At 38.8% G+C, this 26,978-nt stretch overlaps 5 protein-coding genes and 2 pseudogenes across 6 annotated transcripts in view; 4 read left to right on the top strand and 3 right to left on the bottom strand.

Annotated features, from left to right (window-relative positions):
- Positions 1-931: 931 nt before the first annotated feature.
- Positions 932-21,325, bottom strand: LOC117190327 (THO complex subunit 5-like). Of its 2 annotated transcripts, XM_033395402.1 has the most exons (7): positions 21,212-21,325; positions 20,358-21,152; positions 20,187-20,296; positions 20,035-20,122; positions 19,428-19,964; positions 19,107-19,368; positions 932-1,038 (listed from the first exon to the last, which is right to left on the bottom strand). In XM_033395402.1, the coding sequence occupies exons 2-6, from the start codon at positions 20,496-20,498 to the stop codon at positions 19,126-19,128; spliced, it is 1,119 nt and encodes a 372-aa protein (XP_033251293.1). In that variant the 5' UTR covers positions 20,499-21,152; positions 21,212-21,325; the 3' UTR covers positions 932-1,038; positions 19,107-19,125. The 2 variants fall into 2 exon arrangements, with proteins under 2 accessions (XP_033251293.1, XP_033251294.1); XM_033395403.1 differs by lacking the exon at positions 932-1,038 and having other exon boundaries at positions 19,004-19,368; positions 19,428-19,958; positions 21,212-21,320.
- Positions 6,049-7,094, top strand: LOC117190351 (annotated as a pseudogene).
- On the top strand, positions 11,896-13,004 carry LOC117190342 (uncharacterized protein C6orf136 homolog). Its single transcript, XM_033395422.1, has one exon. It carries the CDS (start codon positions 12,141-12,143, stop codon positions 12,912-12,914), a length of 774 nt encoding a protein of 257 aa, XP_033251313.1. The 5' UTR covers positions 11,896-12,140; the 3' UTR covers positions 12,915-13,004.
- The window catches only part of LOC117190333 (THO complex subunit 5-like), a 34,959-nt gene continuing 22,107 nt past the window's right edge, over positions 14,127-26,978 (bottom strand). The window contains exons 3-7 of the mRNA XM_033395411.1: positions 15,365-15,646; positions 15,191-15,303; positions 15,039-15,126; positions 14,432-14,962; positions 14,127-14,372 (exon numbers count right to left, since the gene is read on the bottom strand). Of these exons, the coding sequence (XP_033251302.1) occupies positions 14,142-14,372; positions 14,432-14,962; positions 15,039-15,126; positions 15,191-15,303; positions 15,365-15,505 (1,104 nt within the window). The 5' untranslated portion in view covers positions 15,506-15,646 and the 3' untranslated portion in view covers positions 14,127-14,141. The remainder of the gene's footprint in view (positions 14,373-14,431; positions 14,963-15,038; positions 15,127-15,190; positions 15,304-15,364; positions 15,647-26,978) is intronic.
- Positions 18,021-19,081, top strand: LOC117190343 (uncharacterized protein C6orf136 homolog). Its single transcript, XM_033395423.1, has one exon. It carries the CDS (start codon positions 18,217-18,219, stop codon positions 18,988-18,990), a length of 774 nt encoding a protein of 257 aa, XP_033251314.1. The 5' UTR covers positions 18,021-18,216; the 3' UTR covers positions 18,991-19,081.
- On the top strand, positions 23,113-24,161 carry LOC117190354 (annotated as a pseudogene).
- Positions 24,171-26,407, bottom strand: LOC117190332 (THO complex subunit 5-like). Its single transcript, XM_033395410.1, has 6 exons — positions 26,300-26,407; positions 25,446-26,240; positions 25,275-25,384; positions 25,123-25,210; positions 24,516-25,046; positions 24,171-24,456 (listed from the first exon to the last, which is right to left on the bottom strand). The coding sequence occupies exons 2-6, from the start codon at positions 25,584-25,586 to the stop codon at positions 24,214-24,216; spliced, it is 1,113 nt and encodes a 370-aa protein (XP_033251301.1). The 5' UTR covers positions 25,587-26,240; positions 26,300-26,407; the 3' UTR covers positions 24,171-24,213.

The raw sequence follows: 26,978 nt of genomic DNA, 5'->3' as shown, positions 1-26,978 counted from the left end.
GTTACCACACGAGCACGTCTAAAAAAGATTAAAAACCCCACAATTTAAACGCTGAGTAAAACCAGATGAAGAATTTAAACGTGATATTTGAACGGCAGAGTGACGCTTAAAAGGAAGAAACATTTAACATATTACGGGAAATACAGTTACCAGAGTCCGGTAAATTCGTCAATGGTCCTTGTCAAAATGATGCGAAATTTTGGAATTTTATCAATGAGAAAGAGCAATTTGATAAGCTTGTGGGGCTCCACAATGCGATTATACTCTCCTTGCACAGGATCATATAACTACAATTGGCTAAAATGTGAAGGTAGTAGCGTAATGCAACCGAAACGAAGTTTTCACGAAAACAGTAATGTACAAACATCCGCCAAAGAGAAGGAAAATGTTCGAAAGCCTGAAGATCTGGAGCGAGCCTAAGAAGTTCTGCGAACCACGCTTCCCAAACTCTTTGTTGAACCGCTGAACTATTCCATATACAGCCCAAACCTTATATTTCAGAACAATATTACCGGCAAGCACACAGTCGGTCTATACCACTTTGTTAAGCAAATTGCCATTCTTCGAACTGTGGGTCACCTAAAGTACGCCTACGTTAAGTTTGAGGTTCTTAAAATTACAAAGCATCCCGACGATTACACCGTGCGCATAAGGTGGCGCGTGAGGGCATATCCGGCCTGAAGGTGATGTTCCAGTTCTGGAAATACAAGGTGTGGCAATTGAAGGAAGTACTGAAGGATCAGGAGGCATGGTACGATGGATTTTCCATATGCTACTTGGGAGAAAGCGGTCTAATAGAAAAACACGTTGTTGATAAAGTTATGCCGGATGAGAGTCGAGAGTATGTTGAAAATGCCTCTCAATCACCCTGCCAACCGAGTCCCTGGCAGCGACAGCATCTCAGAAACTAAGCTGTCAATAAAACTGTAGCTAGATTTAAATGTTACTTATTTATTGCATTATTGCAATTATGCATTACATAATAAACAGCAACTGTGAAGATGTTTAGTAACTGCTTTTGATTTTTTTTTACAAAACCATATTCTTATATTTGTTTTTAGGTCCTTATTGTTTGAATGCGTGTACGGAACCCTTTTTATACCCGATACTCAAAATGAGTATTGGGGTATATTAGATTTGTGGTAAAAGTGGATGTGTGTAACGTCCAGAAGGAATCGTTTCCGACCCCATAAAGTATATATATTCTTGATCAGCATCAATAGCCGAGTCGATTGAGCCATGTCTGTCTGTCCGTCTGACCGTCTGTCCGTCCGTCCGTCTGTCCGTCCCCTTCAGCGCCTAGTGCTCAAAGACTATAAGAGCTAGAGCAACGATGTTTTGGACCCAGACTTCTGTGATATGTCACTGCTACAAAAATATTTCAAACCTTCGCCCCGCCCACTTAAGCCCCCACAAAGGACGAAAATCTGTGGCATCCACAATTTTAAAGATATGAGAAAACCAAAAACGTAGAATTGTAGAGAATGACCATATCTTTAAGACTGCGGAATCTGAATTGGATCGTATTATTATAGCCAGCATCAAGAAAACAATTTCATTTTTTCTCGCCCTGTCTCTCTCTAACACACACGTAGCATAGGCGGCTTTGCTTAGAGTAAAACATTAGCGCCTAGATCTCAGAGACTATAAAAGCTAGAGCAACCAAATTTGGTATCCACACTCCTAATATATCGGACCGAGACGAGTTTGTTTCAAAATTTCGCCACACCCCCTTCCGCCCCCGCAAAGGATGAAAATCTGGGGATATTCACAAATCTCAGAGACTATTAAGGCTAGAGTAACCAAATTTGGTATCCGCACTCCTGTTAGATCTTACTATAAAACGTATATCTCAAAATTTCGCCCCACCCTTTTCCGCCCCCACAAAGGACGAAAATCTGTTGCATCCACAATATTGCACATTCGAGAAAACTAAAAACGCAGAATCATAGATAATGACCATATCTATCAGATTGCTGAATCTGGATCAGATCAGATCATTTTTATAGCCAATAGGAACAAATCAATTTGCAGTGGCTACGCAGCGCCCGACGTCACGCTCAGACTGATTTTCTGTCTCTCTCGCACGCACTCTTTGTCGTGTCGTTTAATATTAGCGGCGTCTGCCGGAGGAGAGCCATACTGACTTAGTATCGGGTATAACTGTAGAGTTGCGGTGTCCGCAGTAACTCACAACGTTCCCCTCGTTTTATGTATTTATATGGACGCAATCGGCATTGTTTTGCAAATGCACTTATATAAGGCTTTTCCTTGGTGTATTCTATAGTCGTCTGCATTGAGCCTTCTGTCTCCAGAAAGATGTTAAAACTATAAATAGTTCGGAAAAGCTGAGCGTACAGAATACGATAATTTGCTTCCAGCTGTTGGGGTTGCAATGAGTTGGTCCAGTACTCCATCATCTACAAAATGGTATCAAAATAAGCTTATATATAACGCATGGAAGTCTGAACAAACTAACCTTGATAGCTGCATCATTCTGCGATGTACGGCGACCGTTCCAATGCACACTCAATATCCAGAGTGGCATTTCCAATGGATAATTACTCGGTATTCGAATAAAACACTCCATTTTGGCAGAACCACGAACAATCACAGCACGATAGGAATTATATGTTATGCCCTTATCATCCGGAGAAATGTTTAGTACGTCTGAATTTTGGGCTAGGAATTCCTCGAGAGTGATCGCCGTCCACTGCACTAGGCTGCAAGACAAGGCCGCAGGATAGACATTTTCTTTTAGTGCATACAAATCGATGTCCTTGTTAGTCAGACCACGTGTTTGCTGACTTAGATTTAACCAAGAGTTGCAGCGCCGTGTAATGCGAGCTATGGTCTCCCGCATGCTTTTATTCAAGTTCAACTCATGCTTATACAACATCGAGCTGTTGACTGTTGGTATAGAGCATATACTTTGTAACCAACAGTATGCTTTTCCAAAGTCCTTAGACTCCAGATATTGTATACATTCCTCTGGTGTCAGATCCTTATTCTGTAACTAACGCAAATATATAATTTTATGATTCATACATATATATAGGAAAATTATAGCTTGTTGCTTGTCTTACATCGTATTGAATACCGGGTATAGGTATTTCATTACCCAAATCGTTTGCAACCAAATGCCGAAGGAGATGCTGAACGAAATTAGTATCCCTAAAAACATGAAAATGTTTTAAAATATAGTTGCTGCTAAAGCAATTCACTCGCTAAAACTTACCCTTGATGGTTTGTATTATTGGAAATGCTCAATTGAGGCCATGCTGTCGCACATTTAATTTGTTCGAAATAGCGAATAATCAACACCAGTTGAATCGAGCCAGCAGAGCCAAGCTAGAGACCGTTCAAACGTTAAGGTATTTTTCTATAGTCGTATGTTTTGGTTTAATCTTACCGTGATGCGAATGTGCAGAGGATGAGGACTTAATTCTTTGTTCAAAGGATTTTCCTCAGGCTTTCCCGACAATTCAATCTCCCTTTCAGAGTAGTCGCGCCTTGCTTTTGGGTTTTGCTTTAGGTTTGTCAACTCCTGCATCTGAGCTTCACTTTTATATCCTACCACTTCAACATTGAATGATGGCTCATCGCTCGCACGTTGAAGGCATTGCAGGTTGATGAATAATATATAAAGAGGCTTGGGCAGATATTTGACCACAGCACTAAGCTTCCATTCAACATCAAGATTATTTAAGATTCTCTTGTTGCAGCTCCTTTTTGGAGTTCTTCAATGAGCTTTTCTGTTCATCCAGGTCTTTCCTTAAACGCAGATCACACTCTAAGCGCTGCAAATGCTTGTAGTGCTCCGATTCTGGTTTCACTTTACTATCTTCAATTCCCGGCAATTTGGTAAAATACTCAGTGTCTGAGAGCAGGACCAACTTGGAGTCACGACTCTGGAATTTCTCGCCACGCACGATGTCCTTTTTCAAGTGGCTCACTTCGTACAGAAGATTTTGCAATTGCAACCGTCTTATGTCCACTTTACATTTTTCCAAGTGTAATTTATCCCGTCCAGACTTTATTTTCTGTTTAACTTCTCGATTTGCATGCTTTAATGCAACAAATTTCAATGCCGCCGCAGTTCGCAATGTGTCTGAGTTCTGCCCCTGCATACAAAAATAATGAAAATAAGGAACCAACGACTTTGCAGCTTGTTAACACTTACGCTCTTTTTTACTTTTAATATTTCCCCGATGATATCTTCCAGCTGCTGAAACTGCGTATTTAAAATAGCCTCCACTTCACTTAATAATATATTTATTCGGAAGCTAAACAAAAGTTTGCCGCGGATTTATTGTTAAAATATAATGTCCGACCATCAGAAATAAACCCAAATATACCATAGATATACCGACGAATTCAAGTTCTATTGTACTATTCCCCGTTTTTGATATTCCGTCGAATATTACTCGAATTGCTGATCTCTCAGTCCTGCCCACATAATTTTATCCAATAAATTAATCATTTTTCTACTTGACTGGTTTGTCTTAAATCCTTGACTTATTTTCTTGCTACGGCGATTGCTGTTTTTTTTCCAACAACAATATAGCGTCTCGTTATGATGAAAAAACGAATTTAGCCCACTTAAGCCCCCTCTATTTAAATAGTTCACCTTCTTCAGGTAAATGGCAGAAAATATTAACGATTGTAAATTCTTCTTGTAGATTCAGGCCATCTTTCATCTGAAATTAAAAATAACAACGCTAACTTTCACCTGAACTGCGCTAAAATGACTAAAATTTCATTATTTTCGGCCCCTTGGCTTATAATAGGTTAATTGTTCTCCGTAAAGGATTCGAAACAATATATTCGATTTTGATATTCCGTCGAATATTACTAGCTATTAATTTAATTAAAAATAAGAATACAGACTCGTACCTAGTGAATGATATTCACAACATAGTTAACCAGACATTCAGAAACTTGACATTCTATGGGTCCCTGGTCACAAGGGTGTGGCCATCAACGAAAAGACTGACATAGCAGCAAAGGCTGCTACAAGTGAGCGGTTTACAATAAATATAAAATACTTTTTAGTATACAAATGGAATGAGGAATACAGGACGAAGTGTAGGACGAAGGGATCCAGCCTCATAGACATATTTCCAGACATACCCAGTAAACCCTGGCATTTTTCTCTTAAATGGAATGCTAAAAGCATCAAGACCATTAACAGACCTATGACGGGACACACATACGACAAAGTCTTCCTACACAGAATCAAAGCAATTGACTCAAATATCTGCGAAACGTGCAATGTAACTGAATATGCCGAACACCTGATCTTCGATTGCCAAAGATTTGCCGGGCTCAGAAGGAAATTTAAAATCTTTAAATATTATAACAATTTACATCAATTATTAATCAAAAAAGAGCCGCTACATCTCAGAGAGCTGGCAATCTTCATCAAAACTGCTGACTTAAACTTTTGACCGCTTTTTTCTTCATCATGTTATAAAGTAATTTCAGTTTATTTTCTAAAACAGTTAAGTAATTTTCCTCTTTTTTTTATATACCGACCTGTCAAACTCGCCAAACTACATCACCAGTATCTGATCAATGTGGCTACAGTGCTACGATCAAAATTCCGATCATCCTTGAGATGATTTAAAACCAAAAAAAAAACGAGGGGGAACGTTGTGATTTGAAAAATCTAGGTATTTCTGGTCGACATGAATTTTCTTTGGATCTATTTTTGTTAGGTATTACTCTACCACAGCTGGGTGGCACGTTTTGGCACAAATAGTTCAACAGCTTTTCGACTGGTGCGACAATAATTTAGACTAGAGTGGTCTTGAGTATAGTCGCATACGGGAAATATCACATAAAAATATGGATACTTATTTCCATTATCCAACTATGATTCTAACGACGTTGGATCACTGAAACTACAAAAAAATAGTGTAAACTGTCTCCGAGTTCAGAAAGTTCCGTTGAGATATCCCAAAAAAACTATCACATCACCTCACACTTTTATTGTACAAAATATTTATATTGATATACATATGACCATATGATTTTTCGATTCCAAATAAACTTGGTTACCACACGAGCACGTCTAAAAAAGATTAAAAACCCCACAATTTAAACGCTGAGTAAAACCAGATGAAGAATTTAAACGTGATATTTGAACGGCAGAGTGACGCTTAAAAGGAAGAAACATTTAACATATTACGGGAAATACAGTTACCAGAGTCCGGTAAATTCGTCAATGGTCCTTGTCAAAATGATGCGAAATTTTGGAATTTTATCAATGAGAAAGAGCAATTTGATAAGCTTGTGGGGCTCCAAAGAACAGGCGTGGGCTTCCACAATGCGATTATACTCTCCTTGCACAGGATCATATAACTACAATTGGCTAAAATGTGAAGGTAGTAGCGTAATGCAACCGAAACGAAGTTTTCACGAAAACAGTAATGTACAAACATCCGCCAAAGAGAAGGAAAATGTTCGAAAGCCTGAAGATCTGGAGCGAGCCTAAGAAGTTCTGCGAACCACGCTTCCCAAACTCTTTGTTGAACCGCTGAACTATTCCATATACAGCCCAAACCTTATATTTCAGAACAATATTACCGGCAAGCACACAGTCGGTCTATACCACTTTGTTAAGCAAATTGCCATTCTTCGAACTGTGGGTCACCTAAAGTACGCCTACGTTAAGTTTGAGGTTCTTAAAATTACAAAGCATCCCGACGATTACACCGTGCGCATAAGGTGGCGCGTGAGGTGCATATCCGGCCTGAAGGTGATGTTCCAGTTCTGGAAATACAAGGTGTGGCAATTGAAGGAAGTACTGAAGGATCAGGAGGCATGGTACGATGGATTTTCCATATGCTACTTGGGAGAAAGCGGTCTAATAGAAAAACACGTTGTTGATAAAGTTATGCCGGATGAGAGTCGAGAGTATGTTGAAAATGCCTCTGCAATCACCCTGCCAACCGAGTCCCTGGCAGCGACAGCATCTCAGAAACTAAGCTGTCAATAAAACTGTAGCTAGATTTAAATGTTACTTATTTATTGCATTATTGCAATTATGCATTACATAATAAACAGCAACTGTGAAGATGTTTAGTAACTGCTTTTGATTTTTTTTTACAAAATGCGTGTACGGAACCCTTTTTATACCCGATACTCAAAATGAGTATTGGGGTATATTAGATTTGTGGTAAAAGTGGATGTGTGTAACGTCCAGAAGGAATCGTTTCCGACCCCATAAAGTATATATATTCTTGATCAGCATCAATAGCCGAGTCGATTGAGCCATGTCTGTCTGTCCGTCTGACCGTCTGTCCGTCCGTCCGTCTGTCCGTCCCCTATAGCGCCTAGTGCTCAAAGACTATAAGAGCTAGAGCAACGATGTTTTGGATCCAGACTTCTGTGATATGTCACTGCTACAAAAATATTTCAAAACTTCGCCCCGCCCACTTCCGCCCCCACAAAGGACGAAAATCTGTGGCATCCACAATTTTAAAAATATGATAAAACCATAGACGGAGAATTGTAGAGAATGACCATATCTTTAAGACTGCGGAATCTGAATTGGATCGTATTATTATAGCCAGCATCAAGAAAACAATTTCATTTTTTCTCGCCCTGTCTCTCTCTAACACACACGTAGCATAGGCGGCTTTGCTTAGAGTAAAACATAAGCGCCTAGATCTCAGAGACTATAAAAGCTAGAGCAACCAAATTTGGTATCCACACTCCTAATATATCGGACCGAGACGAGTTTGTTTCAAAATTTCGCCACACCCCCTTCCGCCCCCGCAAAGGATGAAAATCTGGGGATATTCACAAATCTCAGAGACTATTAAGGCTAGAGTAACCAAATTTGGTATCCGCACTCCTGTTAGATCTTACTATAAAACGTATATCTCAAAATTTCGCCTCACCCTTTTCCGCCCAAACAAAGGACGAAAATCTGTTGCATCCACAATATTGCACATTCGAGAAAACTAAAAACGCAGAATCATAGATAATGACCATATCTATCAGATTGCTGAATCTGGATCAGATCAGATCATTTTTATAGCCAATAGGAACAAATCAATTTGCAGTGGCTACGCAGCGCCCGACGTCACGCTCAGACTGATTTTCTGTCTCTCTCGCACGCACTCTTTGGCTTTTCCTTGGTGTATTCTATAGTCGTCTGCATTGAGCCTTCTGTCTCCAGAAAGATGTTAAAACTATAAATAGTTCGGAAAAGCTGAGCGTACAGAATACGATAATTTGCTTCCAGCTGTTGGGGTTGCAATGAGTTGGTCCAGTACTCCATCATCTACAAAATGGTATCAAAATAAGCTTATATATAACGCATGGAAGTCTGAACAAACTAACCTTGATAGCTGCATCATTCTGCGATGTACGGCGACCGTTCCAATGCACACTCAATATCCAGAGTGGCATTTCCAATGGATAATTACTCGGTATTCGAATGAAACACTCCATTTTGGCAGAACCACGAACAATCACAGCACGATAGGAATTATATGTTATGCCCTTATCATCCGGAGAAATGTTTAGTACGTCTGAATTTTGGGCTAGGAATTCCTCGAGAGTGATCGCCGTCCACTGCACTAGGCTGCAAGACAAGGCCGCAGGATAGACATTTTCTTTTAGTGCATACAAATCGATGTCCTTGTTAGTCAGACCACGTGTTTGCTGACTTAGATTTAACCAAGAGTTGCAGCGCCGTGTAATGCGAGCTATGGTCTCCCGCATGCTTTTATTCAAGTTCAGCTCATGCTTATACAACATCGAGCTGTTGACTGTTGGTATAGAGCATATACTTTGTAACCAACAGTATGCTTTTCCAAAGTCCTTAGACTCCAGATATTGTATACATTCCTCTGGTGTCAGATCCTTATTCTGTAACTAACGCAAATATATAATTTTATGATTCATACATATATATAGGAAAATTATAGCTTGTTGCTTGTCTTACATCGTATTGAATACCGGGTATAGGTATTTCATTACCCAAATCGTTTGCAACCAAATGCCGAAGGAGATGCTGAACGAAATTAGTATCCCTAAAAACATGAAAATGTTTTAAAATATAGTTGCTGCTAAAGCAATTCACTCGCTAAAACTTACCCTTGATGGTTTGTATTATTGGAAATGCTCAATTGGGGCCATGCTGTCGCACATTTAATTTGTTCGAAATAGCGAATAATCAACACCAGTTGAATCGAGCCAGCAGAGCCAAGCTAGAGACCGTTCGAACGTTAAGGTATTTTTCTATAGTCGTATGTTTTGGTTTAATCTTACCGTGATGCGAATGTGCAGAGGATGAGGACTTAATTCTTTGTTCAAAGGATTTTCCTCAGGCTTTCCCGACAATTCAATCTCCCTTTCAGAGTAGTCGCGCCTTGCTTTTGGGTTTTGCTTTAGGTTTGTCAACTCCTGCATCTGAGCTTCACTTTTATATCCTACCACTTCAACATTGAATGATGGCTCATCGCTCGCACGTTGAAGGCATTGCCGGTTGATGAATAATATATAAAGAGGCTTGGGCAGATATTTGACCACAGCACTAAGCTTCCATTCAACATCAAGATTATTTAAGATTCTCTTGTTGCAGCTCCTTTTTGGAGTTCTTCAATGAGCTTTTCTGTTCATCCAGGTCTTTCCTTAAACGCAGATCACACTCTAAGCGCTGCAAATGCTTGTAGTGCTCCGATTCTGGTTTCACTTTACTATCTTCAATTCCCGGCAATTTGGTAAAATACTCAGTGTCTGAGAGCAGGACCAACTTGGAGTCACGACTCTGGAATTTCTCGCCACGCACGATGTCCTTTTTCAAGTGGCTCACTTCGTACAGAAGATTTTGCAATTGCAACCGTCTTATGTCCACTTTACATTTTTCCAAGTGTAATTTATCCCGTCCAGACTTTATTTTCTGTTTAACTTCTCGATTTGCATGCTTTAATGCAACAAATTTCAATGCCGCCGCAGTTCGCAATGTGTCTGAGTTCTGCCCCTGCATACAAAAATAATGAAAATAAGGAACCAACGACTTTGCAGCTTGTTAACACTTACGCTCTTTTTTACTTTTAATATTTCCCCGATGATATCTTCCAGCTGCTGAAACTGCGTATTTAAAATAGCCTCCACTTCACTTAATAATATATTTATTCGGAAGCTAAACAAAAGTGTGCCGCGGATTTATTGTTAAAATATAATGTCCGACCATCAGAAATAAACCCAAATATACCATAGATATACCGACGAATTCAAGTTCTATTGTACTATTCCCCGTTTTTGATATTCCGTCGAATATTACTAGCTAGGTAGATCTCTCAGTCCTGCCCACATAATTTTATCCAATAAATTAATCATTTTTCTACTTGACTGGTTTGTCTTAAATACTTGACTTATTTTCTTGCTACGGCGATTGCTGTTTTTTTTTCCAACAACAATATAGCGTCTCGTTATGATGAAAAAACGAATTTAGCCCACTTAAGCCCCCTCTATTTAAATAGTTCACCTTCTTCAGGTAAATGGCAGAAAATATTAACGATTGTAAATTCTTCTTGTAGATTCAGGCCATCTTTCATCTGAAATTAAAAATAACAACGCTAACTTTCACCTGAACTGCGCTAAAATGACTAAGATTTCATTATTTTCGGCCCCTTGGCTTATAATAGGTTAATTGTTCTCCGTAAAGGATTCGAAACAATATATTCGATTTTGATATTCCGTCGAATATTACTAGCTATTAATTTAATTAAAAATAAGAATACAGACTCGTACCTAGTGAATGATATTCACAACATAGTTAACCAGACATTCAGAAACTTGACATTCTATGGGTCCCTGGTCACAAGGGTCTGGCCATCAACGAAAAGACTGACATAGCAGCAAAGGCTGCTACAAGTGAGCGGTTTACAATAAATATAAAATACAGCTACAAGGAGGCTCAAAGAGAAATTAGGAACTTTTTAGTATACAAATGGAATGAGGAATACAGGACGAAGTGTAGGACGAAGGGATCCAGCCTCATAGACATATTTCCAGACATACCCAGTAAACCCTGGCATTTTTCTCTTAAATGGAATGCTAAAAGCATCAAGACCATTAACAGACCTATGACGGGACACACATACGACAAAGTCTTCCTACACAGAATCAAAGCAATTGACTCAAATATCTGAGAAACGTGCAATGTAACTGAATATGCCGAACACCTGATCTTCGATTGCCAAAGATTTGCCGGGCTCAGAAGGAAATTTAAAATCTTTAAATATTATAACAATTTACATCAATTATTAATCAAAAAAGAGCCGCTACATCTCAGAGAGCTGGCAATCTTCATCAAAACTGCTGACTTAAACTTTTGACCGCTTTTTTCTTCATCATGTTATAAAGTAATTTCAGTTTATTTTCTAAAACAGTTAAGTAATTTTCCTCTTTTTTTTATATACCGACCTGTCAAACTCGCCAAACTACATCACCAGTATCTGATCAATGTGGCTACAGTGCTACGATCAAAATTCCGATCATCCTTGAGATGATTTAAAACCAAAAAAAAAACGAGGGGGAACGTTGTGATTTGAAAAATCTAGGTATTTCTGGTCGACATGAATTTTCTTTGGATCTATTTTTGTTAGGTATTACTCTACCACAACTGGGTGGCACGTTTTGGCACAAATAGTTCAACAGCTTTTCGACTGGTGCGACAATAATTTAGACTAGAGTGGTCTTGAAGTATAGTCGCATACGGGAAATATCACATAAAAATATGGATACTTATTTCCATTATCCAACTATGATTCTAACGACGTTGGATCACTGAAACTACAAAAAAATAGTGTAAACTGTCTCCGAGTTCAGAAAGTTTCGTTGAGATATCCCAAAACAACTATCACATCACCTCACACTTTTATTGTACAAAATATTTATATCGATATACATATGACCATATGATTTTTCGATTCCAAATAAACTTGGTTACAACACGAGCACGTCTAAAAAAGATTAAAAACCCCACAATTTAAACGCTGAGTAAAACCAGATGAAGAATTTGAACGTGATATTTGAACGGCAGAGTGACGCTTAAAAGGAAGAAACATTTAACATATTACGGGAAATACAGTTACCAGAGTCCGGTAAATTCGTCAATGGTCCTTGTCAAAATGATGCGAAATTTTGGAATTTTATCAATGAGAAAGAGCAATTTGATAAGCTTGTGGGGCTCCAAAGAACAGGCGTGGGCTTCCACAATGCGATTATACTCTCCTTGCACAGGATCATATAACTACAATTGGCTAAAATGTGAAGGTAGTAGCGTAATGCAACCGAAACGAAGTTTTCACGAAAACAGTAATGTACAAACATCCGCCAAAGAGAAGGAAAATGTTCGAAAGCCTGAAGATCTGGAGCGAGCCTACGAAGTTCTGCGAACCACGCTTCCCAAACTCTTTGTTGAACCGCTGAACTATTCCATATACAGCCCAAACCTTATATTTCAGAACAATATTACCGGCAAGCACACAGTCGGTCTATACCACTTTGTTAAGCAAATTGCCATTCTTCGAACTGTGGGTCACCTAAAGTACGTCTACGTTAAGTTTGAGGTTCTTAAAATTACAAAGCATACCGACGATTACACCGTGCGCATAAGGTGGCGCGTGAGGGGCATATCCGGCATGAAGGTGATGTTCCAGTTCTGGAAATACAAGGTGTGGCAATTGAAGGAAGTACTGAAGGATCAGGAGGCATGGTACGATGGATTTTCCATATGCTACTTGGGAGAAAGCGGTCTAATAGAAAAACACGTTGTTGATAAAGTTATACCGGATGAGAGTCGAGAGTCTGTTGAAAATGCCTCTGCAATCACCCTGCCAACCGAGTCCCTGGCAGCGACAGCATCTCAGAAACTAAGCTGTCAATAAAACGGTAGCTAGATTTAAATGTTACTTATTTATTGCATTATTGCAATTATGCATTACATAATAAACAGCAACTGTGAAGATGTTTAGTAACTGCTTTTGATTTTTTTTTACAAAATGCGTGTACGGAACCCTTTTTATACCCGATACTCAAAATGAGTATTGGGGTATATTAGATTTGTGGTAAAAGTGGATGTGTGTAACGTCCAGAAGGAATCGTTTCCGACCCCATAAAGTATATATATTCTTGATCAGCATCAATAGCCGAGTCGATTGAGCCATGTCTGTCTGTCCGTCTGACCGTCTGTCCGTCCGTCCGTCTGTCCGTCCCCTTCAGCGCCTAGTGCTCAAAGACTATAAGAGCTAGAGCAACGATGTTTTGGCCCCAGACTTCTGTGATATGTCACTGCTACAAAAATATTTCAAAACTTCGCCCCGCCCACTTCCGCCCCCACAAAGGACGAAAATCTGTGGCATCCACAATTTTAAAGATATGAGAAAACCAAAAACGTAGAATTGTAGAGAATGACCATATCTTTAAGACTGCGGAATCTGAATTGGATCGTATTATTATAGCCAGCATCAAGAAAACAATTTCATTTTTTCTCGACCTGTCTCTCTCTAACACACACGTAGCATAGGCGGCTTTGCTTAGAGTAAAACATTAGCGCCTAGATCTCAGAGACTATAAAAGCTAGAGCAACCAAATTTGGTATCCACACTCCTAATATATCGGACCGAGACGAGTTTGTTTCAAAATTTCGCCACACCCCCTTCCGCCCCCGCAAAGGATGAAAATCTGGGGATATTCACAAATCTCAGAGACTATTAAGGCTAGAGTAACCAAATTTGGTATCCGCACTCCTGTTAGATCTTACTATAAAACGTATATCTCAAAATTTCGCCTCACCCTTTTCCGCCCCACAAAGGACGAAAATCTGTTGCATCCACAATATTGCACATTCGAGAAAACTAAAAACGCAGAATCATAGATAATGACCATATCTATCAGATTGCTGAATCTGGATCAGATCAGATCATTTTTATAGCCAATAGGAACAAATCAATTTGCAGTGGCTACGCAGCGCCCGACGTCACGCTCAGACTGATTTTCTGTCTCTCTCGCACGCACTCTTTGTCGTGTCGTTTAATATTAGCGGCGTCTGCCGGAGGAGAGCCATACTGACTTAGTATCGGGTATAACTGTAGAGTTGCGGTGTCCGCAGTAACTCACAACGTTCCCCCTCGTTTTATGTATTTATATGGACGCAATCGGCATTGTTTTGCAAATGCACTTATATAAGGCTTTTCCTTGGTGTATTCTATAGTCGTCTGCATTGAGCCTTCTGTCTCCAGAAAGATGTTAAAACTATAAATAGTTCGGAAAAGCTGAGCGTACAGAATACGATAATTTGCTTCCAGCTGTTGGGGTTGCAATGAGTTGGTCCAGTACTCCATCATCTACAAAATGGTATCAAAATAAGCTTATATATAACGCATGGAAGTCTGAACAAACTAACCTTGATAGCTGCATCATTCTGCGATGTACGGCGACCGTTCCAATGCACACTCAATATCCAGAGTGGCATTTCCAATGGATAATTACTCGGTATTCGAATGAAACACTCCATTTTGGCAGAACCACGAACAATCACAGCACGATAGGAATTATATGTGTTGCCCTTATCATCCGGAGAAATGTTTAGTACGTCTGAATTTTGGGCTAGGAATTCCTCGAGAGTGATCGCCGTCCACTGCACTAGGCTGCAAGACAAGGCCGCAGGATAGACATTTTCTTTTAGTGCATACAAATCGATGTCCTTGTTAGTCAGACCACGTGTTTGCTGACTTAGATTTAACCAAGAGTTGCAGCGCCGTGTAATGCGAGCTATGGTCTCCCGCATGCTTTTATTCAAGTTCAACTCATGCTTATACAACATCGAGCTGTTGACTGTTGGTATAGAGCATATACTTTGTAACCAACAGTATGCTTTTCCAAAGTCCTTAGACTCCAGATATTGTATACATTCCTCTGGTGTCAGATCCTTATTCTGTAACTAACGCAAATATATAATTTTATGATTCATACATATATATAGGAAAATTATAGCTTGTTGCTTGTCTTACATCGTATTGAATACCGGGTATAGGTATTTCATTACCCAAATCGTTTGCAACCAAATGCCGAAGGAGATGCTGAACGAAATTAGTATCCCTAAAAACATGAAAATGTTTTAAAATATAGTTGCTGCTAAAGCAATTCACTCGCTAAAACTTACCCTTGATGGTTTGTATTATTGGAAATGCTCAATTGGGGCCATGCTGTCGCACATTTAATTTGTTCGAAATAGCGAATAATCAACACCAGTTGAATCGAGCCAGCAGAGCCAAGCTAGAGACCGTTCAAACGTTAAGGTATTTTTCTATAGTCGTATGTTTTGGTTTAATCTTACCGTGATGCGAATGTGCAGAGGATGAGGACTTAATTCTTTGTTCAAAGGATTTTCCTCAGGCTTTCCCGACAATTCAATCTCCCTTTCAGAGTAGTCGCGCCTTGCTTTTGGGTTTTGCTTTAGGTTTGTCAACTCCTGCATCTGAGCTTCACTTTTATATCCTACCACTTCAACATTGAATGATGGCTCATCGCTCGCACGTTGAAGGCATTGCAGGTTGATGAATAATATATAAAGAGGCTTGGGCAGATATTTGACCACAGCACTAAGCTTCCATTCAACATCAAGATTATTTAAGATTCTCTTGTTGCAGCTCCTTTTTGGAGTTCTTCAATGAGCTTTTCTGTTCATCCAGGTCTTTCCTTAAACGCAGATCACACTCTAAGCGCTGCAAATGCTTGTAGTGCTCCGATTCTGGTTTCACTTTACTATCTTCAATTCCCGGCAATTTGGTAAAATACTCAGTGTCTGAGAGCAGGACCAACTTGGAGTCACGACTCTGGAATTTCTCGCCACGCACGATGTCCTTTTTCAAGTGGCTCACTTCGTACAGAAGATTTTGCAATTGCAACCGTCTTATGTCCACTTTACATTTTTCCAAGTGTAATTTATCCCGTCCAGACTTTATTTTCTGTTTAACTTCTCGATTTGCATGCTTTAATGCAACAAATTTCAATGCCGCCGCAGTTCGCAATGTGTCTGAGTTCTGCCCCTGCATACAAAAATAATGAAAATAAGGAACCAACGACTTTGCAGCTTGTTAACACTTACGCTCTTTTTTACTTTTAATATTTCCCCGATGATATCTTCCAGCTGCTGAAACTGCGTATTTAAAATAGCCTCCACTTCACTTAATAATATATTTATTCGGAAGCTAAACAAAAGTGTGCCGCGGATTTATTGTTAAAATATAATGTCCGACCATCAGAAATAAACCCAAATATACCATAGATATACCGACGAATTCAAGTTCTATTGTACTATTCCCCGTTTTTGATATTCCGTCGAATATTACTAGCTAGGTAGATCTCTCAGTCCTGCCCACATAATTTTATCCAATAAATTAATCATTTTTCTACTTGACTGGTTTGTCTTAAATACTTGACTTATTTTCTTGCTACGGCGATTGCTGTTTTTTTTTCCAACAACAATATAGCGTCTCGTTATGATGAAAAAACGAATTTAGCCCACTTAAGCCCCCTCTATTTAAATAGTTCACCTTCTTCAGGTAAATGGCAGAAAATATTAACGATTGTAAATTCTTCTTGTAGATTCAGGCCATCTTTCATCTGAAATTAAAAATAACAACGCTAACTTTCACCTGAACTGCGCTAAAATGACTAAGATTTCATTATTTTCGGCCCCTTGGCTTATAATATGTTAATTGTTCTCCGTAAAGGATTCGAAACAATATATTCGATTTTGATATTCCGTCGAATATTACTAGCTATTAATTTAATTAAAAATAAGAATACAGACTCGTACCTAGTGAATGATATTCACAACATAGTTAACCAGACATTCAGAAACTTGACATTCTATGGGTCCCTGGTCACAAGGGTGTGGCCATCAACGAAAAGACTGACATAGCAGCAAAGGCTGCTACAAGTGAGCGGTTTACAATAAATATAAAATACAGCTACAAGGAGGCTCAAAGAGAAATTAGGAACTTTTTAGTATACAAATGGAATGAGGAATACAGGACGAAGTGTAGGACGAAGGGATCCAGCCTCATAGACATATTTCCAGACATACCCAGTAAACCCTGGCATTTTTCTCTTAAATGGAATGCTAAAAGCATCAAGACCATTAACAGACCTAAGACGGGACACACATACGACAAAGTCTTCCTACACAGAATCAAAGCAATTGACTCAAATATCTGAGAAACGTGCAATGTAACTGAATATGCCGAACACCTGATCTTCGATTGCCAAAGATTTGCCGGGCTCAGAAGGAAATTTAAAATCTTTAAATATTATAACAATTTACATCAATTATTAATCAAAAAAGAGCCGCTACATCTCAGAGAGCTGGCAATCTTCATCAAAACTGCTGACTTAAACTTTTGACCGCTTTTTTCTTCATCATGTTATAAAGTAATTTCAGTTTATTTTCTAAAACAGTTAAGTAATTTTCCTCTTTTTTTTATATACCGACCTGTCAAACTCGCCAAACTACATCACCAGTATCTGATCAATGTGGCTACAGTGCTACGATCAAAATTCCGATCATCCTTGAGATGATTTAAAACCAAAAAAAAAACGAGTGGGAACGTTGTGATTTGAAAAATCTAGGTATTTCTGGTCGACATGAATTTTCTTTGGATCTATTTTTGTTAGGTATTACTCTACCACAACTGGGTGGCACGTTTTGGCACAAATAGTTCAACAGCTTTTCGACTGGTGCGACAATAATTTAGACTAGAGTGGTCTTGAAGTATAGTCGCATACGGGAAATATCACATAAAAATATGGATACTTATTTCCATTATCCAACTATGATTCTAACGACGTTGGATCACTGAAACTACAAAAAAATAGTGTAAACTGTCTCCGAGTTCAGAAAGTTTCGTTGAGATATCCCAAAACAACTATCACATCACCTCACACTTTTATTGTACAAAATATTTATATCGATATACATATGACCATATGATTTTTCGATTCCAAATAAACTTGGTTACAACACGAGCACGTCTAAAAAAGATTAAAAACCCCACAATTTAAACGCTGAGTAAAACCAGATGAAGAATTTGAACGTGATATTTGAACGGCAGAGTGACGCTTAAAAGGAAGAAACATTTAACATATTACGGGAAATACAGTTACCAGAGTCCGGTAAATTCGTCAATGGTCCTTGTCAAAATGATGCGAAATTTTGGAATTTTATCAATGAGAAAGAGCAATTTGATAAGCTTGTGGGGCTCCAAAGAACAGGCGTGGGCTTCCACAATGCGATTATACTCTCCTTGCACAGGATCATATAACTACAATTGGCTAAAATGTGAAGGTAGTAGCGTAATGCAACCGAAACGAAGTTTTCACGAAAACAGTAATGTACAAACATCCTCCAAAGAGAAGGAAAATGTTCGAAGGCCTGAAGATCTGGAGCGAGCCTACGAAGTTCTGCGAACCACGCTTCCCAAACTCTTTGTTGAACCGCTGAACTATTCCATATACAGCCCAAACCTTATATTTCAGAACAATATTACCGGCAAGCACACAGTCGGTCTATACCACTTTGTTAAGCAAATTGCCATTCTTCGAACTGTGGGTCACCTAAAGTACGCCTACGTTAAGTTTGAGGTTCTTAAAATTACAAAGCATCCCGACGATTACACCGTGCGCATAAGGTGGCGCGTGAGGGGCATATCCGGCCTGAAGGTGATGTTCCAGTTCTGGAAATACAAGGTGTGGCAATTGAAGGAAGTACTGAAGGATCAGGAGGCATGGTACGATGGATTTTCCATATGCTACTTGGGAGAAAGCGGTCTAATAGAAAAACACGTTGTTGATAAAGTTATGCCGGATGAGAGTCGAGAGTCTGTTGAAAATGCCTCTGCAATCACCCTGCCAACCGAGTCCCTGGCAGCGACAGCATCTCAGAAACTAAGCTGTCAATAAAACTGTAGCTAGATTTAAATGTTACTTATTTATTGCATTATTGCAATTATGCATTACATAATAAACAGCAACTGTGAAGATGTTTAGTAACTGCTTTTGATTTTTTTTTACAAAACCATATTCTTATATTTGTTTTTAGGTCCTTATTGTTTGAATGCGTGTACGGAACCCTTTTTTATGCAATCGCAATCGGCATCGTTTTGCAAATGCACTTATATAAGGCTTTTCCTTGGTGTATTCTATAGTCGTCTGCATTGAGCCTTCTGTCTCCAGAAAGATGTCAAAACTATAAATAGTTCGGAAAAGCTGAGCGTACAGAATACGATAATTTGCTTCCAGCTGTTGGGGTTGCAATGAGTTGGTCCAGTACTCCATCATCTACAAAATGGTATCAAAATAAGCTTATATATAACGCATGGAAGTCTGAACAAACTAACCTTGATAGCTGCATTATTCTGCGATGTACGGCGACCGTTCCAATGCACACTCAATATCCAGAGTGGCATTTCCAATGGATAATTACTCGGTATTCGAATGAAACATTCCATTTTGGCAGAGCCACGAACAATCACAGCACGATAGGAATTGTATGTTATGCCCTTATCATCCGGAGAAATGTTTAGTACGTCTGAATTTTGGGCTAGGAATTCCTCGAGAGTGATCGCCGTCCACTGCACTAGGCTGCAAGACAAAGCCGCAGGATAGACATTTTCTTTTAGTGCATACAAATCGATGTCCTTGTTAGTCAGACCACGTATTTGCTGACTTAGATTTAACCAAGAGTTCCAGCGCCGTGTAATGCGAGCTATGGTCTCCCGCATGCTTTTATTCAAGTTCAGCTCATGCTTATACAACATCGAGCTGTGGACTGTTGGTATAGAGCATATACTTTGTAACCAACAGTATGCTTTTCCAAAGTCCTTAGACTCCAGATATTGTATACATTCCTCTGGTGTCAGATCCTTATTCTGTAACTAACGCAAATATATAATTTTATGATTCATACATATATATAGGAAAATTATAGCTTGTTGCTTGTCTTACATCGTATTGAATACCGGGTATAAGTATTTCATTACCCAAATCGTTTGCAAACAAATGCCGAAGGAGATGCTGAACGAAATTAGTATCCCTAAAAACATGAAAATGTTTTAAAATATAGTTGCTGCTAAAGCAATTCACTCGCTAAAACTTACCCTTGATGGTTTGTATTATTGGAAATGCTCAATTGAGGCCATGCTGTCGCACATTTAATTTGTTCGAAATAGCGAATAATCAACAGTTGAATCGAGCCAGCAGAGCCAAGCTAGAGACCGTTCGAACGTTAAGGTATTTTTCTATAGTCGTATGTTTTGGTTTAATCTTACCGTGATGCGAATGTGCAGAGGATGAGGACTTAATTCTTTGTTCAAAGGATTTTCCTCAGGCTTTCCCGACAATTCAATGTCCCTTTCAGAGTAGTCGCGCCTTGCTTTTGGGTTTTGCTTTAGGTTTGTCAACTCCTGCATCTGAGCTTCACTTTCATATCCTACCACTTCAACATTGAATGATGGCTCATCGCTCGCACGTTGAAGGCATTGCAGTTTGATGAATAATATATAAAGAGGCTTGGGCAGATATTTGACCACAGCACTAAGCTTCCATTCAACATCAAGAGAAAGCTGCAGTGCATCATGCAGCGGTTTCGTAGCACTCTTTAGGGTGCGTAGAGCTGGCGCGAATGAAACGTACCTATTATGTTGTTTAAGATTCTCTTGTTGCAGCTCCTTTTTGGAGTTCTTCAATGAGCTTTTCTGTTCATCCAGGTCTTTCCTTAAACGCAGTTCACAATCTAAGCGCTGCAAATGCTTGTAGTGCTCCGATTCTGGTTTCACTTTACTATCTTCAATTCCCGGCAATTTGGTAAAATACTCAGTGTCTGAGAGCAGGACCAACTTGGAGTCACGACTCTGGAATTTCTCGCAACGCACGATGTCCTTTTTCAAGTGGCTCACTTCGTACAGAAGATTTTGCAATTGCAACCGACTTATGTCCACTTTACATTTTTCCAAGTGTAAGTTATCCCGTCCAGACTTTATTTTCTGTTTAACTTCTCGATTTGCATGCTTTAATGCAACAAATTTCAATGCCGCCGCAGTTCGCAATGTGTCTGAGTTCTGCCCCTGCATACAAAAATAAGGAAAATAAGGAACCAACGACTTTGCAGCTTGTTAACACTTACGCTCTTTTTTACTTTTAATATTTCCCCGATGATATCTTCCAGCTGCTGAAACTGCGTATTTAAAATAGCCTCCACTTCACTTAATAATATATTTATTCGGAAGCTAAACAAAAGTGTGCCGCGGATTTATTGTTAAAATATAATGTCCGACCATCAGAAATATACCCAAATATACCATAGATATACCGACGAATTCAAGTTCTATTGTACTATTCCCCGTTTTTGATATTCCGTCGAATATTACTAGCTAGGTAGATCTCTCAGTCCTGCCCACATAATTTTATCCAATAAATTAATCAATTTTCTACTTGACTGGTTTGTTTTAAATACTTGACTTATTTTCTTGCTACGGCGATTGCTGTTTTTTTTTCCAACAACAATATAGCGTCTCGTTATGATGAAAAAACGAATTTAGCCCACTTAAGCCCCCTATATTTAAATAGTTCACCTTCTTCAGGTAAATGGCAGAAAATATTAACGATTGTAAATTCTTCTTGTAGATTCAGGCCATCTTTTATCTGAAATTAAAAATAACAACGCTAACTTTCACCTGAACTGCGCTAAAATGATTAAAATTTCATTTTTTTCGGCCCCTTGGCTTATAATAGGTTAATTGTTCTCCGTAAAGGATTCGAAACAATATTTTCGATTTTGATATTCAGTCGAATATTACTAGCTATTAATTTAATTAAAAATAAGAATACAGACTCGTACCTAGTGAATGATATTCACAACATAGTTAACCAATCAGACATTCAGAAACTTGACATTCTATGGGTCCCTGGTCACAAGGGTGTGGCCATCAACGAAAAGACTGACATAGCAGCAAAGGCTGCTACAAGTGAGGGGTTTACAATAAATATAAAATACAGCTACAAGGAGGCTCAAAGAGAAATTAGGAACTTTTTAGTATACAAATGGAATGAGGACTACAGGACGAAGTGTAGGACGAAGGGATCCAGCCTCATAGACATATTTCCAGACATACCCAGTAAACCCTGGCATTTTTCTCTTAAATGGAATGCTAAAAGCATCAAGACCATTAACAGACCTATGACGGGACACACATACGACAAAGTCTTCCTACACAGAATCAAAGCAATTGACTCAAATATCTGAGAAACGTGCAATGTAACTGAATATGCCGAACACCTGATCTTCGATTGCCAAAGATTTGCCGGGCTCAGAAGGAAATTCAAAATCTTTAAATATTATAACAATTTACATCAATTATTAATCAAAAAAGAGCCGCTACATCTCAGAGAGCTGGCAATCTTCATCAAAACTGCTGACTTAAACTTTTGACCGCTTTTTTCTTCATCATGTTATAAAGTAATTTCAGTTTATTTTCTAAAACAGTTAAGTAATTTTCCTCTTTTTTTTATATACCGACCTGTCAAACTCGCCAAACTACATCACCAGTATCTGATCAATGTGGCTACAGTGCTACGATCAAAATTCCGATCATCCTTGAGATGATTTAAAACCAAAAAAAAAACGAGGGGGAACGTTGTGATTTGAAAAATCTAGGTATTTCTGGTCGACATGAATTTTCTTTGGATCTATTTTTGTTAGGTATTACTCTACCACAACTGGGTGTCACGTTTTGGCACAAATAGTTCAACAGCTTTTCGACTGGTGCGACAATAATTTAGACTAGAGTGGTCTTGAAGTATAGTCGCATACGGGAAATATCACATACAAATATGGATACTTATTTCCATTATCCAACTATTATTCTAACGACGTTGGATCACTGAAACTACAAAAAAATAGTGTAAACTGTCTCCGAGTTCAGAAAGTTCCGTTGAGATATCCCAAAAAAACTATCACATCACCTCACACTTTTATTGTACAAAATATTTATATTGATATACATATGACCATATGATTTTTCGATTCCAAATAAACTTGGTTACCACACGAGCACGTCTAAAAAAGATTAAAAACCCCACAATTTAAACGCTGAGTAAAACCAGATGAAGAATTTAAACGTGATATTTGAACGGCAGAGTGACGCTTAAAAGGAAGAAACATTTAACATATTACGGGAAATACAGTTACCAGAGTCCGGTAAATTCGTCAATGGTCCTTGTCAAAATGATGCGAAATTTTGGAATTTTATCAATGAGAAAGAGCAATTTGATAAGCTTGTGGGGCTCCAAAGAACAGGCGTGGGCTTCCACAATGCGATTATACTCTCCTTGCACAGGATCATATAACTACAATTGGCTAAAATGTGAAGGTAGTAGCGTAATGCAACCGAAACGAAGTTTTCACGAAAACAGTAATGTACAAACATCCTCCAAAGAGAAGGAAAATGTTCGAAAGCCTGAAGATCTGGAGCGAGCCTACGAAGTTCTGCGAACCACGCTTCGCAAACTCTTTGTTGAACCGCTGAACTATTCCATATACAGCCCAAACCTTATATTTCAGAACAATATTACCGGCAAGCACACAGTCGGTCTATACCACTTTGTTAAGCAAATTGCCATTCTTCGAACTGTGGGTCACCTAAAGTACGCCTACGTTAAGTTTGAGGTTCTTAAAATTACAAAGCATACCGACGATTACACCGTGCGCATAAGGTGGCGCGTGAGGGGCATATCCGGCCTGAAGGTGATGTTCCAGTTCTGGAAATAAAAGGTGTGGCAATTGAAGGAAGTACTGAAGGATCAGGAGGCATGGTACGATGGATTTTCCATATGCTACTTGGGAGAAAGCGGTCTAATAGAAAAACACGTTGTTGATAAAGTTATACCGGATGAGAGTCGAGAGTCTGTTGAAAATGCCTCTGCAATCACCCTGCCAACCGAGTCCCTGGCAGCGACAGCATCTCAGAAACTAAGCTGTCAATAAAACTGTAGCTAGATTTAAATGTTACTTATTTATTGCATTATTGCAATTATGCATTACATAATAAACAGCAACTGTGAAGATGTTTAGTAACTGCTTTTGATTTTTTTTTACAAAACCATATTCTTATATTTGTTTTTAGGTCCTTATTGTTTGAATGCGTGTACGGAACCCTTTTTTATGTATTTATATGGACGCAATCGGCATCGTTTTGCAAATGCACTTATATAAGGCTTTTCCTTGGTGTATTCTATAGTCGTCTGCATTGAGCCTTCTGTCTCCAGAAAGATGTCAAAACTATAAATAGTTCGGAAAAGCTGAGCGTACAGAATACGATAATTTGCTTCCAGCTGTTGGGGTTGCAATGAGTTGGTCCAGTACTCCATCATCTACCAAATGGTATCAAAATAAGCTTATATATAACGCATGGAAGTCTGAACAAACTAACCTTGAAAGCTGCATTATTCTGCGATGTACGGCGACCGTTCCAATGCACACTCAATATCCAGAGTGGCATTTCCAATGGATAATTACTCGGTATTCGAATGAAACACTCCATTTTGGCAGAGCCACGAACAATCACAGCACGATAGGAATTGTATGTTATGCCCTTATCATCCGGAGAAATGTTTAGTACGTCTGAATTTTGGGCTAGGAATTCCTCGAGAGTGATCGCCGTCCACTGCACTAGTCTGCAAGACAAAGCCGCAGGATAGACATTTTCTTTTAGTGCATACAAATCGATGTCCTTGTTAGTCAGACCACGTATTTGCTGACTTAGATTTAACCAAGAGTTCCAGCGCCGTGTAATGCGAGCTATGGTCTCCCGCATGCTTTTATTCAAGTTCAGCTCATGCTTATACAACATCGAGCTGTGGACTGTTGGTATAGAGCATATACTTTGTAACCAACAGTATGCTTTTCCAAAGTCCTTAGACTCCAGATATTGTATACATTCCTCTGGTGTCAGATCCTTATTCTGTAACTAACGCAAATATATAATTTTATGATTCATACATATATATAGGAAAATTATAGCTTGTTGCTTGTCTTACATCGTATTGAATACCGGGTATAAGTATTTCATTACCCAAATCGTTTGCAAACAAATGCCGAAGGAGATGCTGAACGAAATTAGTATCCCTAAAAACATGAAAATGTTTTAAAATATAGTTGCTGCTAAAGCAATTCACTCGCTAAAACTTACCCTTGATGGTTTGTATTATTGGAAATGCTCAATTGAGGCCATGCTGTCGCACATTTAATTTGTTCGAAATAGCGAATAATCAACAGTTGAATCGAGCCAGCAGAGCCAAGCTAGAGACCGTTCGAACGTTAAGGTATTTTTCTATAGTCGTATGTTTTGGTTTAATCTTACCGTGATGCGAATGTGCAGAGGATGAGGACTTAATTCTTTGTTCAAAGGATTTTCCTCAGGCTTTCCCGACAATTCAATGTCCCTTTCAGAGTAGTCGCGCCTTGCTTTTGGGTTTTGCTTTAGGTTTGTCAACTCCTGCATCTGAGCTTCACTTTCATATCCTACCACTTCAACATTGAATGATGGCTCATCGCTCGCACGTTGAAGGCATTGCAGTTTGATGAATAATATATAAAGAGGCTTGGGCAGATATTTGACCACAGCACTAAGCTTCCATTCAACATCAAGAGAAAGCTGCAGTGCATCATGCAGCGGTTTCGTAGCACTCTTTAGGGTGCGTAGAGCTGGCGCGAATGAAACGTACCTATTATGTTGTTTAAGATTCTCTTGTTGCAGCTCCTTTTTGGAGTTCTTCAATGAGCTTTTCTGTTCATCCAGGTCTTTCCTTAAACGCAGTTCACAATCTAAGCGCTGCAAATGCTTGTAGTGCTCCGATTCTGGTTTCACTTTACTATCTTCAATTCCCGGCAATTTGGTAAAATACTCAGTGTCTGAGAGCAGGACCAACTTGGAGTCACGACTCTGGAATTTCTCGCAACGCACGATGTCCTTTTTCAAGTGGCTCACTTCGTACAGAAGATTTTGCAATTGCAACCGACTTATGTCCACTTTACATTTTTCCAAGTGTAAGTTATCCCGTCCAGACTTTATTTTCTGTTTAACTTCTCGATTTGCATGCTTTAATGCAACAAATTTCAATGCCGCCGCAGTTCGCAATGTGTCTGAGTTCTGCCCCTGCATACAAAAATAAGGAAAATAAGGAACCAACGACTTTGCAGCTTGTTAACACTTACGCTCTTTTTTACTTTTAATATTTCCCCGATGATATCTTCCAGCTGCTGAAACTGCGTATTTAAAATAGCCTCCACTTCACTTAATAATATATTAATTCGGAAGCTAAACAAAAGTGTGCCGCGGATTTATTGTTAAAATATAATGTCCGACCATCAGAAATAAACCCAAATATACCATAGATATACCGACGAATTAAAGTTCTAATATACTATTCCCCGTTTTTGATATTCCGTCGAATATTATTAGCTAGGTAGATCTCTCAGTCCTGCCCACATAATTTTATCCAATAAATTAATCATTTTTCTACTTGACTGGTTTGTTTTAAATACTTGACTTATTTTCTTGCTACGGCGATTGCTGTTTTTTTTTCCAACAACAATATAGCGTCTCGTTATGATGAAAAAACGAATTTAGCCCACTTAAGCCCCCTCTATTTAAATAGTTCACCTTCTTCAGGTAAATGGCAGAAAATATTAACGATTGTAAATTCTTCTTGTAGATTCAGGCCATCTTTCATCTGAAATTAAAAATAACAACGCTAACTTTCACCTGAACTGCGCTAAAATGATTAAAATTTCATTTTTTTCGGCCCCTTGGCTTATAATAGGTTAATTGTTCTCCGTAAAGGATTCGAAACAATATTTTCGATTTTGATATTCAGTCGAATATTACTAGCTA

This window comes from Drosophila miranda, assembly GCF_003369915.1.
Source record: "Drosophila miranda strain MSH22 chromosome Y unlocalized genomic scaffold, D.miranda_PacBio2.1 Contig_Y1_pilon, whole genome shotgun sequence".
Classification (NCBI taxonomy): Eukaryota; Metazoa; Arthropoda; class Insecta; order Diptera; family Drosophilidae; genus Drosophila; species Drosophila miranda.
The sequence above is the reverse complement of the archived record's forward strand: the minus strand, read 5'-3'. Positions and strand labels throughout refer to the sequence as shown.